The sequence below is a fragment of the Pollicipes pollicipes genome, unplaced genomic scaffold (assembly GCF_011947565.3).
Source record: "Pollicipes pollicipes isolate AB1234 unplaced genomic scaffold, Ppol_2.1 Scaffold_1600;HRSCAF=1878_pilon_pilon_pilon, whole genome shotgun sequence".
Lineage (NCBI taxonomy): Eukaryota > Metazoa > Arthropoda > Thecostraca > Pollicipedomorpha > Pollicipedidae > Pollicipes > Pollicipes pollicipes.
Window position 1 is genome coordinate 27246145 of NW_023595962.1, and position 15848 is coordinate 27261992.

Here is a 15848-nt window from a genome sequence, read left to right on the forward strand (position 1 = left end):
CACACATACCACGTGCACACATACGCCAACACACACCACACGTGCACTGATACGCACACACACGCACATATACCACACATGCACACACACACACACACACACATACTACGTATGCACACATACACTCATATACCACACATACACACATACGCACACATGACAGTTATATGTTCACCTGGCAGGATAAACACTGGTTCGTCGGTACTAGGTCAACGACATCCTTCGTTTCGACTTCTATACGCTCCCTTAGTGCTGTCGTGGTTGGAACTATAGGCAGAAAAAATAAATGGGCAAAATGAGCCAGATTTCATAATGTCCCACACTCACACGTGGCGTCATTCCGCTGATAATTTTGATTTCGCGTTATCGATTCTGACTCCGAATCACAGTAAATGAGATCGACGTCGGCTCTAACTCAGAGTAACACAGCCCAATTTTCCGTTCGCTTTGATTTGGCAAGATGAACGACGACGTTTCCCTTCAGCAATCAATTTGGATGGAGCTAACCCGGGTAGCACGAGTTTGCTACAACAATGGCTCTTCAGCTACATAAAGACATGGTAAGAACATGCTTTCTGTCCGATCGGAACAGGACATGATGTGCCACATAAGCCGTGCATTCTATGTCTGTAAAGACTTCAGTGCTGATTGCAACGACTTTTCTGCTTATCAAATCGCTTTTGATCTGGCAAATGTATCCGGACGTTTAAAGGTAGCGATAAAACGCTGCCGATTTCGGAATTCCTAACATACCACAAACACTTCCAAGCGTTCACCGCAACACCCTGTGCGATTCTTGGGTCGTATTCAGACTTTCGCCACTGATGGCAAAGTGTTTTGCCCCCATCACTACAGTTAGTGTGAGGGATTGTGACGGCACATAACGATAGTGTCGCGATCCGTGTGACATGTTAGAACGCCAGACGTCTACACTACCACCAGTGTGAGATGGGGCGACGTTCAACAGCGTTTGCGACACACACGAAGTCCAGGTCCAGGAGCGATATTTCTAGCCATGCGAAAGGCTAGACAGCCGCGTAAATTGGCTGTTTCAGCCTCCAACTGGCCAACTTTGGCCTGAACTTTGAATGTCGCACCAGTCAGTGACGTCAGAGTCGATGCCAACATCGGATAGCACCCACAGCCATTGCATGCGTCTAGTTGAAGACGGTTGCCGAATGAGACTGCACTACAATGGCGACGCGGAGGGGAGGGGGGGGGGGGGGGGGAGGGTGAAGGCAGCACAGACAAACGCCACCACACATATACACCTGCTGACCTGGCAGAATATAAGATGGGCCGGTATCTCCGCCTTCCGATGAGTCAAAACCATCTTCAGTTTTGTGATCTACACACCCCTGAAGGTTAAGCATACCCGTCACTGTACACAAAACAAGGAATCAGTTACTGAGATGCAATGTCCTATGGTTCTCGGTCTCTGTTCTCGGAAAAGAAAAGGACTGATCGGCAGCTTCACACGAACCTGTGTGAAAGGACTGACAGGCGGCTTCACACGGGCCGGTGTGAAAGGGAACGAACAATCACAGTGGCAGCACGTTTGAATAATTTTTTTCTGTACAACATGGGACTAATATCAAATGTTACTGCTGTTGGTGACCTTCACCTTAACATGCTTCAGTGTTCTCCCCCTCCCCCTCAACCCCTCACTAACAAACACTGATAAACTGTGCTTTTCCAAGCACACCCTAAGCCAATGGCATGTACACTCCCCACAACACTGATTACGTACAACCGTGCCCAGGCCTGGCATGCTCCCCACACAATGCTCATTGTCAACAGCATACACCCAAGGTACATGTATACCCACAACAACTGTGCTTGGGCCTCACATGATCCCAATGCAATGCTCCTGAGGGCTGGCCCTAGACTATATTATGCCTGGAGGGAAAATAAGAGGAAGGAGAGCCCCCTGGTCAGCACGCCTCCGCGCTCCCCCAAACACTGAGGCGAGGCAGCTCCCCAGGTCGTGTTGCCGGTGACTCGCGGCTCCTTCTCCCGCTTACATGCATGTCGGCCCGCGCCAGCAGACCAGGGCTGTCGCCCGAGCCGGCTCCGGGGTCAGCACGCCTCCCAGCTCTGCCGACTGGTGCCCACGCTCCAGACGCGTCACTCGGGACTCAGATGTGGCATCGCCGCGCCTGAACACGCGCGCTGAGAGGTGTCGATGTTCACGACATTTCAGCCGAATATCCCGCGCTTTTGATCGCGATGGACACCATTGCTTGCTGCAGTTAAGTAGCCCAGGGTCGTTTTAGGGTCAAATTGTGGTGCTTCGCCGTGCCAGTCTCAATATATGTAGAACTGCGGTTGGAATAATTGTCCGCAATTTCGTCCCCGCCTGGTGTGCTAGTCAAGGGGGGGGGGGAGGGGCTCCGCCCATCCACCAGCCAAAGCTGACTTGGCCCCCTCCCCCCTCAATGGATATGACCAAAAACGGAATACTCGACCAAAGAAGTGCAAACAAATTGTCTTAGCTATCTTCTACCAAAAACCATCCTATACGTATCCAATGGTTTTGTCATGCCATCCCCCTCATATTTATGCCTGTCTGCAACTGATTTCACATGCCAGTACTTGAATTGAGGAAAGCATAATTTACTGTGACATGCGGCGGCCATAAGAAGTACAGCCGGGCTCATATAACATGTAGCTCGTGAACGTTTTACGTCCTGCCATTAAAAGGTCCTTCGAACGCCACCGCAGTTTGAACGCTATTGGAATCACCACCAAATTCAACACAAGAACTTAATTCAGAGGCATTTCTGCTTGAACTACACCCGCTTCTAAGCTGTCCATAAAAATTGCAACTTGCATTGCCTGGAAATTTGAAGTCGAAGTCTTTCGCGGAAACTTAATGTCGTCATCGGCATTTTGCTTTTACATTCAGCCCCGGGGATGCCAACTGAAGTGACCGAAATCCGAGGAGGAATCATCTTAGATGTAGCTTAGGCCACCTTATGGACTCAGCCCCTCTCCCGAACGGTCGTAGGGAGTGACACCCCCGGCGTTAGTGAGGTAACGTCTCGCCCAGGGACTGTCCGGCCGTCGCCAGCTGTTATGGAGTCCTGAGAACGGCTGAACTCGAATGGGGAGGACCAATCAGGACGTTATAGAGCACTGGACCCGCAATCGAAAAGACCCTGGTTCAACTCTCAGCGATGCTAAGGAGATCATTTGGGCTGTGATGCGGACGTGGCGGCAGCCAAGCGTCATTCAGTCCTTCTCAGGACTTCAAGGCGCCTGCCGACGACCAGAGAGTTAACTGGCCGAAACGCTGTGTAACGACACGCCAAACGAGAACGACACTCCGAATTCATCCGTGATGTCAATGTCTCGTCTCAATCCTTTATTACGCCCGAACATGTACAACCATTGTGAAATACGACGCAGGCGCCCACATGACTGTGTGAAGCTGAGAACAAATCCGTCAGCGATAACAAATGAACGGCACGGTTCAGTGCTACACCAGGCAGGACGGAAGTGAGCCTATCTAGCCTCAGGCACGCACCGCTAGTGTATCAGTCTCCATAGGAGCAGCACGCCGCCGGCCGGGGCGTGCCGACGCGTAGCTGCGTCCCACAGGCGGCCATGGGGGTAACCACTGGGAAGAGTGCGGTTAGTCCCCTCTAGCCTTCACAAAGCGGCATTCTGTCCCACAGGTTTGCACAAATGATCGTGTGTCACGCTTGCCCAGTGAAAATATCATCTTGAGGTCCGGTTGTTCACTCCAGATTCCAGTTTATTTACCCCCCCCCCCCCCCCCCAGCTATGGTTCGCACCTTTGTCTTAGAGACGTGGTGGCACCCATGAGTGTACTCGCGTGGATGCGAGTGACCTTTGGTACATCAAGTAAGCTATGACTTCTGCGCATGTCAGATTGCTCTCGGAGCTGCAGGCATGCGCTGGTAAAGCACGCGCCGCGACACGCATCGGAGTGAGGTCCCTTGGAGGGAGATGGGCTGGGATCCCGGGCTCCCAGGCCCCTGTCGGTACCCGAACCCGTGTGGCAGCCACTCGCCGGCCACCGCAGCAGGTCAGTCCACGGACGGAGCTAGGACCGACAGTGCGAGCCGTCGTTCCACCAGCGGCGCAGGTCGTCGTACCGCGCCGGCACCGGCCCGTCCGGCTGCAGCATCCGTGCGCACAGGCGACACCAGCCCTCTAACCGGGCGCACCGTGAAGCTGTCGCGCCAGGCAGTGAGGCGCGCCAACGCCGACGCGTTTCGCGCCAGGTGGTGCAGGTGCGCGGCCAGCTCCCGTGGGCCAGCAAAGTCGTCCACGTGCACAAACGAGTCGGGCGGCGCGACGGCGGCGTACGAGGCGCGCGGCGCGCCGCGCACCACCGGCACGAGGCCGACCTGCAGCGCATGGAACAGCTTCTCGGTGATGTAGTCCTGGCACAGCGAGTTCTCGAACGCCAGAAGGAAGGTGTAGTTGCCGACCAGCTCGCGGAAGCAGGTCAGCGTGTCGCGCCGCTTTGCGGGATCGCCGCACTCCCGCGTGCCGCACGCGCCGAACACGTGCACCGGCAGGTAGCGCTGGAGCTTAGCCACATACTGCTCTCGGCGGCTGGGCGTGGTGCAGTGTGACACCAACCAGGCGACGGTCGGCTCCGGCCCGGCCGGCAGCGTCGGCGCGCCGCTCGCTGTCGGTCCGGCCGCCGCTGCAGGCGCGACCGTTGCCGAGCGGTTGCGGCGGATGACCTCGAAGTACGGAAACACAACGTCCGAGTCGAGCCGGTACGTCATGGTGAGGTTGAAGACCGAGTTGAGGGCGCCGAACGCCATGTTCAGCATCGGCGGCGACTCGAGGGACCAGAACACATACAGCTGGTCGACCGTCCGCTCAGGAGGCACGTCCCACATGCTGATGTCGGCGCCGTGGAAGAGCACCGCTCGCGCCCGCGACAGGTAGCGCCGGTCATTGGTGCCCACGCAGTTGTTGACCTGTAAATATGGGGAGGTCATGTAAGAATGTACGGACATTCGAAACCAAGCGCGACATATCCAACAAGGATAATCAACTAATAGACCTGTTTATCCAGTGTTATACTTTGGCCACCACGAGAGCCTAACCAACGACACAAATTTATGGTATGCGGGGGTCTCTGTCGTAAAAACAATATCAGAGACCCATCGCATAGTAAAAACGTCACCGGTGGAAGCTCTACCTTTACTTTAAGTGACCGTTAAATGTAAATGGTCAAATTTCCTCGCAAGAAACGCAAGCTCACGCTTAAGCTAGCCCAAATGAGCGTGATCCTGTCTGTCGTCACCTGCACACAACACAAACACACACACACACAACACACACACACACACACACATGGCAGCTCACAGCACATACACCAACATGCATCGCATGACGCGGTGTGCGTCACCGCCTTACAAATCTCGCCGGTTGTCCTTTCACGTACGAGACAATCTCGTAACGCGGCTGGTAAGCTAAAATTACACCTCGTAAAGCTAAGACGTACTGGACAGTGCGCGAATGGCTTCATGCCGTAGCCATTAAAAGCGGCGTCGTGGAAGGCCGGCGTCCAGTAGAGGACCAGACTGGCATTCTCCAGGTCGCTGGACAGCTCCGGTGCCCGATAAAACCACTGGTGCCAGTAGCGGTTTTGCACCAGCCACCCCACTGCCATGAAGTGGGGCTCCAGAGAGTCGTAGAACACATATATGAGACAGGCTGGTACCAGCAGCAGCAGCAAGAGACGCCGCCATCGTCTGCCCAGCACGTGCGCAGCCCTGTGAGAACCTGAAATACAGAGCGTCATACTCTCTCGAATAGCACCAGCACGTGTCGATGGCAGCGATACCTTGGAATAAGATGAGACGAGAACATGCAGACAATGCAACGAAACTGCCACGGGTGCTGAAGTTCGGACGTTAACAAGTCAGCTAGTCGGCAAGTCAGTTAAGAGTCAACAAGGCAAGAAGTTTAAGCCGACAGAGAGATGTGAAGAGTCAAGAGAAAGACGCTTAGGGTCAACAAGGCAAGAAGTTTTGCTTCATGCAACAGAGAAGACCTTTACTGACAGAGAAAGCCTGTATAAGCGGGGATCATTTCGGAAGACAAAACCAGCCGCCCGCTTACCGGCCCAAGGGCTTCGGTGCGTCCGCTTCTCTCAAGGTTTCTCTAGGATATCTTGGAACCATGAATTTCAGGATGCTAAGATTTTTTGTGACCAATTTAAACTTTTTCGAATATCCTGCAAACATTGAAAGATTCTTCTTCCCAAAGGCGACGGATAATGATCGCTTTATGGGCGTCACGCCAGCTGTAATTGGCGTTCATCTGGTTCAGAGCATCTGGCTCAAAGACATCTGGCTCATAGCAGAGACGCCTGGTTCATAACACAAATATCTGGTTACAACATTAGTGACAGACGTACCGCCCACAGTCAGAGAGCACGTGACAGACACAGCACGTGACAGACGTGCCGTGAGCTGTCACCCAACACGTGCCGTGAGCTGTCGGGCGCGTTTGGAAAAAGAACAAGGCAACCAGATTCCTCGCCACCGTGAATGTTGGATTTCGCATGTCCAAGTAGATCTAAGATTGATTGATATCTCCTGGCATTGTCAGAGGGCTCAGGCAAAGTGAGCGGATCTCCGACACTTCAGGTCCAGCCCCTGTCGCTATCCGTCGTCAGCATATGCTTCCCTGGCCAAGCTCCATGGGACCTCCTCAGCAAATGCGCCTACTTAAGTGCTGGTGGATTATCACGATCGACGCGCGTTCGAAGCTCGAAAATGTTGAAAAAATTCCGCGTCTTCTACCCACGTTTTGTCACTGGACTGCCGACGCCCACCGAGTCACGGAACACCTACCCCCTCGTTACGGAGTTCGCGCGTGTCACCCATGTCACGGGCCCGTTGCTCTGTGGTTGGCCATTCGCCGCGCTCCGAAAAGATAGGCTTTGCTCACACAGGTAACATTCGGTCGATGTTACCGCCGCGGCAGGTGCGATAGGCAGGATGACGTAGAAGGGCATTCGTCCAATGAGAGATCGATTAGAGGCGGCGCGGCAGGTGCGATAGGCAGAATGACGTAGACAGGCATTCGTCCAATGAGAGATCGGTTAGCGGCTGCGCGGCAGGCGCTCAATGCTGAAGGCCATTACGTCCCCGCCCGCGGCCCCCAGCGCCTGCTTATACGGGACACTTAGTGTCCTGACACGCAGGCCCGCATCGATCAGGAGCCAGGGGGGCCAGAGACCTGATGCGGCAGGCCCTCTGGCCAGGGCATCTGACACCGGATTGATGACTGATGATGACTGATGACTTCCGCTGACTGATGCGGAAGGATCCCTCACCGGCGCAGGGATTTCAGTAATTGGCACCGATACACCGATTTGGCTTATAAGTCCCACGTCGAAACGGTATGGAGGTCTCCGCGCTTGGTTCTGGGGCCTCTGACTGACACAGGGCCTCCCCTATGGATGAGAACCTTGGCATCGTCATTTCTCAAATCTCATTTAAGTGTGTCAAGATGCCCACAACCAACGCAAGAGACGCTTTGAAATAAGGGGTCCGATCTCTGTTCGTATTCAGAAAATGTGCCTCTGGCAGACCTGAGGCTCATTGCCGTTACAAGGCGCCCTTTAAAAGGAAGCATGCCATCTTTGTGTTTTTCACGCACTGTTAGATCAGACGCGTCTAACTTGATCGAGATTATCGTTTCTCTTGAAATCCTTCTGAAAAGCTTATAATTTTTGTTTGAAGCAGTCGCTCCGGCGAGAAAAGTGTCATTGGACTCCCTGTTCACCACTATGAAGATAGTACCTTCCATTTGCCTTGCTTTTTCCATGGTGCGTGCTCGGTAATGTCTACAATACACTAATTCATCTTAAGTTTGTCTAATGCATTCTAAATAAGCTTGAAACACGACAGCGTAAATTGTAAAGAAAATAATGGAAATAATCATCCTCATTACATCTTGATGGTGCCGCAATGACACTACCCAGTGTTTTTAGTAAACGCAACTGGCCCTGAGATTTCACCACAGAATGTTTCTAAAATCTGTTGCAAAGGTGGGAGACTCCCTCTAAACGCTGTGGGCCCTGTCTAGCACAAGGGGCCCTGCACCACGGCAGGGGCCTAACCGACGCAGGAGGCCTCCTGATTGGCCTTTGCAGCCGCCAGTCAGAAGGCAGCGACGAGATCTTGTCACTGCTTAGGAAAGATGCCGCCAGGGCGCAGCTGGGCACGGAGCTGACACTTTGATATTGATAGCCTCAGTCAGCTGACTGGGATAGAGGCCCTCAATGTCCCTGAGGGCCTCCAATCGGTACAAGAGATACTCTGACCGACTCTGAGGGCCTGACCTTCGGACTGGGATGCTTTTATATGGTCTCCGGCCAGACCTTTGGATCTTCCAATGGGGTCCTTCGTCGTCGGCCACAATGAGCTCAAAGGGCTTCTTGAGATCTTCGGACATCCGGACCAAAGGGCGGGCTACGTTCTCCTGCTGCCCCTCCCCCCCCCCCCCCCAGTGTGCGCCTCTGATAGTGACGTTCTTGGAACTTGAATTCATAGTCAAGAATACAGATTTGGGGGCATTTTTGGTGTCCCTGGAATTCATGGTCATATTAAAATGAAGGTATTAGCGCCATTCATGGTGCCGCCTGTAATTGTGTGTCTCTTGAAAATAAAAGCCACAATGCCCCAAAATGGAGCTTTTGGCTCTTTGATAACCCTTCGCCGAAGGGGTTGATCCGGGACTTTATCATAGTGGAAGGAAAACCAATTGTAGTGCAACCCGGATTTTGGTGCTCTCGGAAAATGCAAGTTTCGAGGAACTTTCAATAACTACCTTCAATTTGGCCTCCTATATGTATATATATGTATATATATATATATATATATATATATATATATATATATATATATATATATATAAATGCTACCTACTCTTTGTCTTAACATGAAATGACAGGAATGCAAGGATATTTTTTTGGAGGGGGCCCCAAACTCTAGTGGCCTATCTAACTCAATGATGCGTGGTCACTCTTACTTGACGAAAGCCTGGATCCGTCCCTGATTGAAGTGCAGTTGTGCAAATAACCATTAAGACGTTTACGCCTTGCTATATGCTATTTCAGAGCACTACATAATTATGGAAACTGAAATTTTATCCCCTGATTGTGCATCTAGGAGATCTCTAGTACCATAGCTCATCGCTAAACTCGATCATTGTTCATCCTTTCATCATTACCATGTAGCCTTAGGGCAAGAGTTGATTGCAATGATCACGGCAAGTCATGATGAAGTTCCCCCCCCCCCTCCCACTCTCCAGCACTTTGGTAGCACAGCCGCCCGACAGCGCAGCTTTCCTACTAGCCCATAAAGTTCATGTGTTAAAGGCCTGCTTTCACACTGCTCTGAACCGATGTTATGTCAATTTTGATTGACTCGACATCTATGGACGTCACTTTGTTTACTTTCGGGGGAACCTTGCCCCCCCCCCTCCGACGCTCACTCAAAACGCGCTCGGGTGGGGGGTCAAACTGACCCCCTGAAGGTTTCTCCAGAATTGTTTCTGAACGACGCGGCGTAGCCGCGCCAAATTTTGCATAGCTTTAGTCAATGAAGTAGCAGATCGTCTGACATCAACAAGTTAGATCTACCTTGTAAGGTTGCTGACCTATGGCAGGTCAAAGTGATGACATGGTTTTAGCGAATGTAGTTTCTACGGAATACTTCAATCTGATCCAACAATGAAACGTTAGACGAAGCCATACATCTCTGAGATGCTTTCTTAGGCGACACAACAATTAAATGAGCAAATTACGTTGACCTAAGGCCAGGTATAAAGGTTAGACCAGGGTCAAGATCAACCTGCTTTATTACTCTACGGCTTGCTGTATAGGGTAGCTTCTGGTCTTCATTTCGAATTTATTGATAACAGGAACCACATTATACAACTTCCACGGACTTCTTAAAGGTCGGAATAGAACACTGGCCTAGAATGACCTAAGTAAGCACTTCTTAAGGAACATACCGCCTAGCGCAATCTCCGTCGCTTACCCAGCTGTAAAGCTCAAAGCGGTCGAGGTCACTGACCTAAGATGAGAATGTGGTCTTTTGTTAAAAAGAGTTATCTAGGTTCCAGAGGCCCTTTGGAAAACAACCTGAAATTCGACTTTATTTGACCTTACTTGAGCGAAGGTCATAACCTAGAAATATCAAACTCTGGGCAAAGTCAGTTCACGGACAGGTCAATACATCCTGTAAATTTGGTGTTTCTAGCTCCCTTAGTTCCTGAGATCTCAATGGGGTCAAACTGACCTCCACCCGAGCGAACGGTATCCAATCGGCCACCCGGGCGCGTGTTAAGCCTCTCAATGGTCTTCCGAGACGCTCATTGCATATGAGCAAAAAAAGAGGAGATTTTGGCCAATGAGATGCAGCAAGTGCCTTTACTGCTGCTTCACTAGGTCCCAAACGCATCGCTATATCCACTATTATAATCATCATCATCAATGTCTGTATCATCATCAGATATCACCCTTGCCTCTGTTACACTGGCTTTAAATGGGAAGACGTGCCTCCATATCAATACAATTAACAACCGACTGAATACTTTTTACGTTTAATTATGACTACGGGGATGCAACTTAAAGTCGCCGAAAACCGGACAGAACTTAAGCATACGCCCGAGAGGATTTAGATTATCTAGCACACGCCCGGGAGGCCGGTTGAATACCTTTCACTCAGGTGGGTGTCAATTGGACTCCTTGATATCTAAAAAATGAGATAACCAGGGTAGGTTGACCGGTATATGAAAGCACACTTTCTTCAAAATTTGAGGTTCACGGGTTGTGGTATATGGCAGTTGTTTAGGGCGCCTACGCGCCAGGTAAGTGGATGGCGCGAGAGAGTTGGCCTTGGGTGGTAGCGCGTGGCGGGGGCGCGGCGTGTTCGGACGCCTCGGACGTTATATTATTGCTTTTGTTGTTTTCACCAAAGTATTGGGCAAATACTCACGGTAACACCTGACTTAGTGTTTGGGCGGACAGCAAGAGCCGACCGGATACTACACGGGTCATGACCTTGAGGTCATACGAGGTCAAACAAGGCCAAACTCCAAATTGGTGTCCGACGTGCCCCCAGACCTCCTCATGCCATCGCCTGTTCTAAGCGAAAGGTCAGCTGTGTTCAATCAAGGTTAGTGACCTTGCTTGACATTAGAAAGATCAATGTGACCAAAACCTACGAAATGGCTGCTATTTTGCTAATCAAACCAGCGTCAAGGATGACGCTTGGCAGCATGTTTCGGGAACAAAGTTTTTACCTAAATCTTATTACGTTAGTGACCTGCCCATCACTAAAAATTCCCCTGGAACATGACTGCTGCGGTCCCCGTCATTATTAGATTCGAAATGAGCTTCAGAAACTATCCCAGTAGGCAGGCTCTCGAGTAAAAATGCAAGTTGCTTTTGACCTCGGTCTGACCTTCAGACCTGACGGTTGGTAGGTCAATGGAAATTGCTGTAATTATCAATTCCATTGGTTTATTGCCCAGGGAGCTATTTCAGAAACACGTGGCTTCGTCTAACACTCGGTTGTCGCAACAGAATGAAGAGTCACGATTGATCTTTCATTGAAGTCTGTGCACGTGCAGAACGCCGTGAATTTTCCGACTTTCGAAGCATATTCAATTATGAGAACATTGCGGCCCGCAGGCTGCAGAGCGAACCCATCGGAGACCACCGATGTACCCATCAGCGCATCGCAGCGTTTCGGTACGCCCTAGAAGCCTCCGAGGACGCGGGAGGGCTGCCCAACACGGCCGTACGGGGCGGCCGGTCGGCCACCCAGGCGGCCGGCGCGACGCGGACTCCTGTCAATCTAGCAGCAGATTGATATCCATTTGACAGTTGGATATTGCGGGGCGTCTCGATTGCCTTCAAATTTGGTGCACAGGGCCTTCTCAACACGCTGATTCCGAAAATCACTGCCTTTGGGGTGGAATTTTGCGTAATTTTCGAGTTATACGCTGCGTAACATCCCAATGTCATATTGCGCGGCGTCTCAATTGCCTCCAAATTTGGTGTGCAGGGCCTTCTCAACACGCTGATTCCGAAAATCACTGCCTTTGGAGTGGAATTTTGCGTAATTTCCGAATTATACGCTGTGTAGCATCCCAATGTGATGTTGCGGGGCGTCTCGATTGCCTTGAAATTTGGTGTGCAGGGCCTCCTCAGCACGCTGATTCCGAAAATCACTGCCTTTGGGGTGGAATTTTGCGGAATTTTCGAGCTATACGCTACGAAACATCCCAATGCGATACTGCGGGCGTCTCAATTGCCTCCAAATTTGGTGTGCAGGGCCTTCTCAACACGCTGATTCCGAAAATCACTGCCTTTGGAGTGGAACTTTGCGTAATTTTCGAGCTATACGCCACGTAACATCCCAATTTGATATTGCGGGCGTCTCGATTGCCTCCAGATTTGGTGTGCAGGGCCTTCTCAACACGCTGATTCCGAAAGTCACTGTTTTTGGGGTGGAATTTTGCGTAATTTTTGAGTAATACGTATATACGCTGCGTAACATCCCAATGTGATATTGCGGGGCGTCTCGATTGCCTCCAATTTTGGTGTGCAGGGCCTTCTCAACACGCTGATTCCGAAAATCACTGCCTTTGGGGTGGAGTTTTGCGTAATTTCCGAGTTATACGCCGCGTAACATCCCAATGTGATATTGCGGGGCGTGTAACTCTAATATCCGCAATATCCAACTGTTGTGTTGCGCGGCGTATAACTCGGAAATTACGCAAAAATCCACCCCAAAGACGGTGATTTTCGGAATAAGCGTGTTGAGAGGGCGCTACACACCAAATTTCAAGGCAATCGAGACGCCCCGCAGTATCACATTGGGATGTTACGTAGCATGTAACTCGAAAATTACGCAAAATGTCACCCCAAAGGCAGTGATTTTCGAATCAGCGTGTTGAGAACGCCCTGCACACCAAATCTGGAGGCATTCGAGACGCCCCGCAATATCACATTGGGATGTTACGTCGCGTATAACTCGAAAATTACGCAAAATTCCACCCCAAAGGCAGTGATTTTCGGAATCAGCGTGTTGAGAAGGCCCTGCACACCAAATTTGAAGGCAATCGAGACGCCCCGCAATATCCAACTGGAAATTGGATATCAATCTGCTGCTAGATTGATATCCAATTGCCAGTTGACATCCAATCTGCTGCTAGGTTGACAGGCGAGCGACGCGGACCTGCCAACGCGGTCAGCCGGAGCCGGCCGCCGGCAATCACCCCCGGCCGTTGTTGTGTTCCCTTCCCCGGTTCCGCACCACCTCTGCTACGACCCCTGGTTTCCGCACATCCACCGACCGTACGGAACCGGCCACCCATTCCATGTCCGTTTCCTTTCCCCCCGCTAGTGATCGCCCCATCAAGAATGGCCCGGCCAGGTAAGGCCAACGAAAGGGCCGTCGCCGCCGCCGCCGCCGCCGCCGCCGCCACCGCAACCCAGCTGACACGCGCGGCACGGGATCGGCCCGGCGCCGCTGGCCTCGCCGGCTCCGCCCATGCCGCCTGACAGTCGCCGCCGCCGCCACCCAGCCGGAATGTGATATTATCTCACCATAGTGACGTTTTCCCCATGGAGTGGGTTCTGCCCAAGTATCATTCCGCCGTTGCTTCGTTCGAATCCCGCAGCGGACTCGCCCCTCCACCACTGTTGGGTTCCCACAAACACATCAGATTGATTCGCCTTCGCTACCCCAATCTGCTGAACTGGGGGAGCATATGCACGTACCTTGTGCCGGTATCTGAAGACCGCACCGTGGACTAGCGGGGCCGCCCCAAGAGCGTGCGAGCGCGATAACGCACGACATTACATTACCCCTGCCACTGCCTCGCACCCACACATCACACGCCTCGCTCCGGCCGCGCACCGCGCCACACCCGTCCTGGAAGCCCTCCAGCATGTGACGCAGACGATAGAGCGTTAATCCTGGCAGGAATGCTAACGCCACCTATGGGACTCCCCGGGACCTAGAGGTTTCCACCTCAGTCGGCGGGATATCCGGACATCACACGCACTCAAACAGGTATCGGCAGGATGAGCCGTAATACAAAGTGGCCAGCTCGAGCACGGGCAGACTTTCGGATTTAGTGGGAGGCTTGTACGATGATAAGACGTGTGTCCATCCGACGACCTTGAGAGTGGAGTAAGCCGTCTGAATTTCTAATCAATGGACGAAACGATCGTATGCTTTACAAACCATGGACAACCAACCCACTCTGGAGGGAGGAGTTCCAGCCGTGTTGCATGGGCGAGAGGTGCGGCAGCGGTCTCTGGCCGACACCCGCGACCTATCCAGCAAACAGTTCGGGTCGACGCTGATTCGATAACTAGGACGAACTACCAGATTTCTCCCCAGTCTCTCCCAGACCTCTCCCGACGAGTTGTGCGGAGACGACTATGGCATGTCATGGAGAGACGACTCTGACAAGTCATGGGGAGACGACTCTGACAAGTCATGGAGAGACGACTCTGACAAGTCATGGGGAGACGACTCTGACAAGTCATGGATGGACGACTCTGGCAAGTCATGGGAGACGACTCTGACAAGTCATGGGGAGACGACTCTGACAAGTCATGGGGAGACGACTCTGCAAGTCATGGGAGGACGACTCCGACAAGTCATGGGAGGACGACTCTGACAAGTCATGGAGAGACGACACTGACAAGTCATGGGGAGACGACTCTGACAAGTCGTGGGAGGACGACTCTGGCAAGTCATGGGGGGACGACTCTGACAAGTCATGGGGGGACGACTCTGGCAAGTCATGGGTGGACGACTCTGACAAATCACGGGGAGGCGACTCTGACGAGCGCGACACCACGGCGCCAAATATGGCACAGTAGACACGACGCACCGCCGTGTCCCCGCCACGGCCAATACGCCTCCGAGGCGCGCGCTTCCCCCTGCTGACCGCTGCGCGTGCCGTCCGCAGCGGTCAGCAGGCAGCTAATTCACAGTCGATGATGTGACGGAGCGTAAGCCGCCCAGGGACACCGACTAACCTCCGCGAGCCTCGGTCAGCACGGAGTCAGGCTCACGCCAGCCCATATTCTATGCAACCATGAACGACTAGTCCGCTTCGGAGGGAGGTCCCACTGCTGCGCTGCCTGGTCGACAGGCGCGCCCGGACACGGAGTATGCATCCGAGCCATACCGGGGCGGGAACCGAGACGGCTGGGACGCTGGAGAGACCGCGTCCCATCCCGGCCAGCTCCCCCTCCCCCCTCCCGCCCCGCCGAACCGGGTCAAAACCGTGCACAAGGGAGCACGGTTTGGGGCTGGGTACCTTACAAGTGGCCCGGGAAGCCTCCGAGGACGCGGGAGGGCTGCCCAACACGGCCGTACGGGGCGGTCGGTCGGCCACCGGAGCGGCCGGCGCGACGCGGGCCTGCCAACGCGGTCAGCCGCAGCCGGCCACCAGCAATCACCCCCGGCCGTTGTTGTGCTCCCTTCCCCGTGTTCCGCACCACCTCTGTTACGACCCCTGGTTTCCGCACATCCTCCAACCGTACAGAACCTGCCACTCACTTATCCATCACACACCCATTCATCCAAGCCCCCAAGCCCTCCCCCTTCTACGTCGCCCGATCCAAAATAACCCGGTCAGGTAAGGTGCGTGCCGCGTACAACTTGTGTGCGGCGGCTTGTGGGCGTCCATGACTCCGTACTACCGTCCCGTAGCCACACAGATATTCAGACCAGATTTCACACCACCATCGCCGCCACAGCACCGACACCACCTCCGCCGCCGCCATCCCACCGGCACGC

The 15848-nt window shown here is 53.0% G+C and overlaps 1 protein-coding gene across 1 annotated transcript; it reads right to left on the reverse strand.

Annotated features, from left to right (window-relative positions):
• Positions 1 to 3244: 3244 nt before the first annotated feature.
• LOC119089497 (alpha-(1,3)-fucosyltransferase C) lies at positions 3245 to 7021 on the reverse strand. Its single transcript, XM_037212225.1, has 4 exons — positions 6118 to 7021; positions 5498 to 5778; positions 4355 to 4967; positions 3245 to 3261 (listed from the first exon to the last, which is right to left on the reverse strand). Exons 2-4 carry the CDS (start codon positions 5663 to 5665, stop codon positions 3245 to 3247), a joined length of 798 nt encoding a protein of 265 aa, XP_037068120.1. The 5' UTR covers positions 5666 to 5778; positions 6118 to 7021.
• Between the last annotated feature and the right edge of the window lie 8827 nt (positions 7022 to 15848).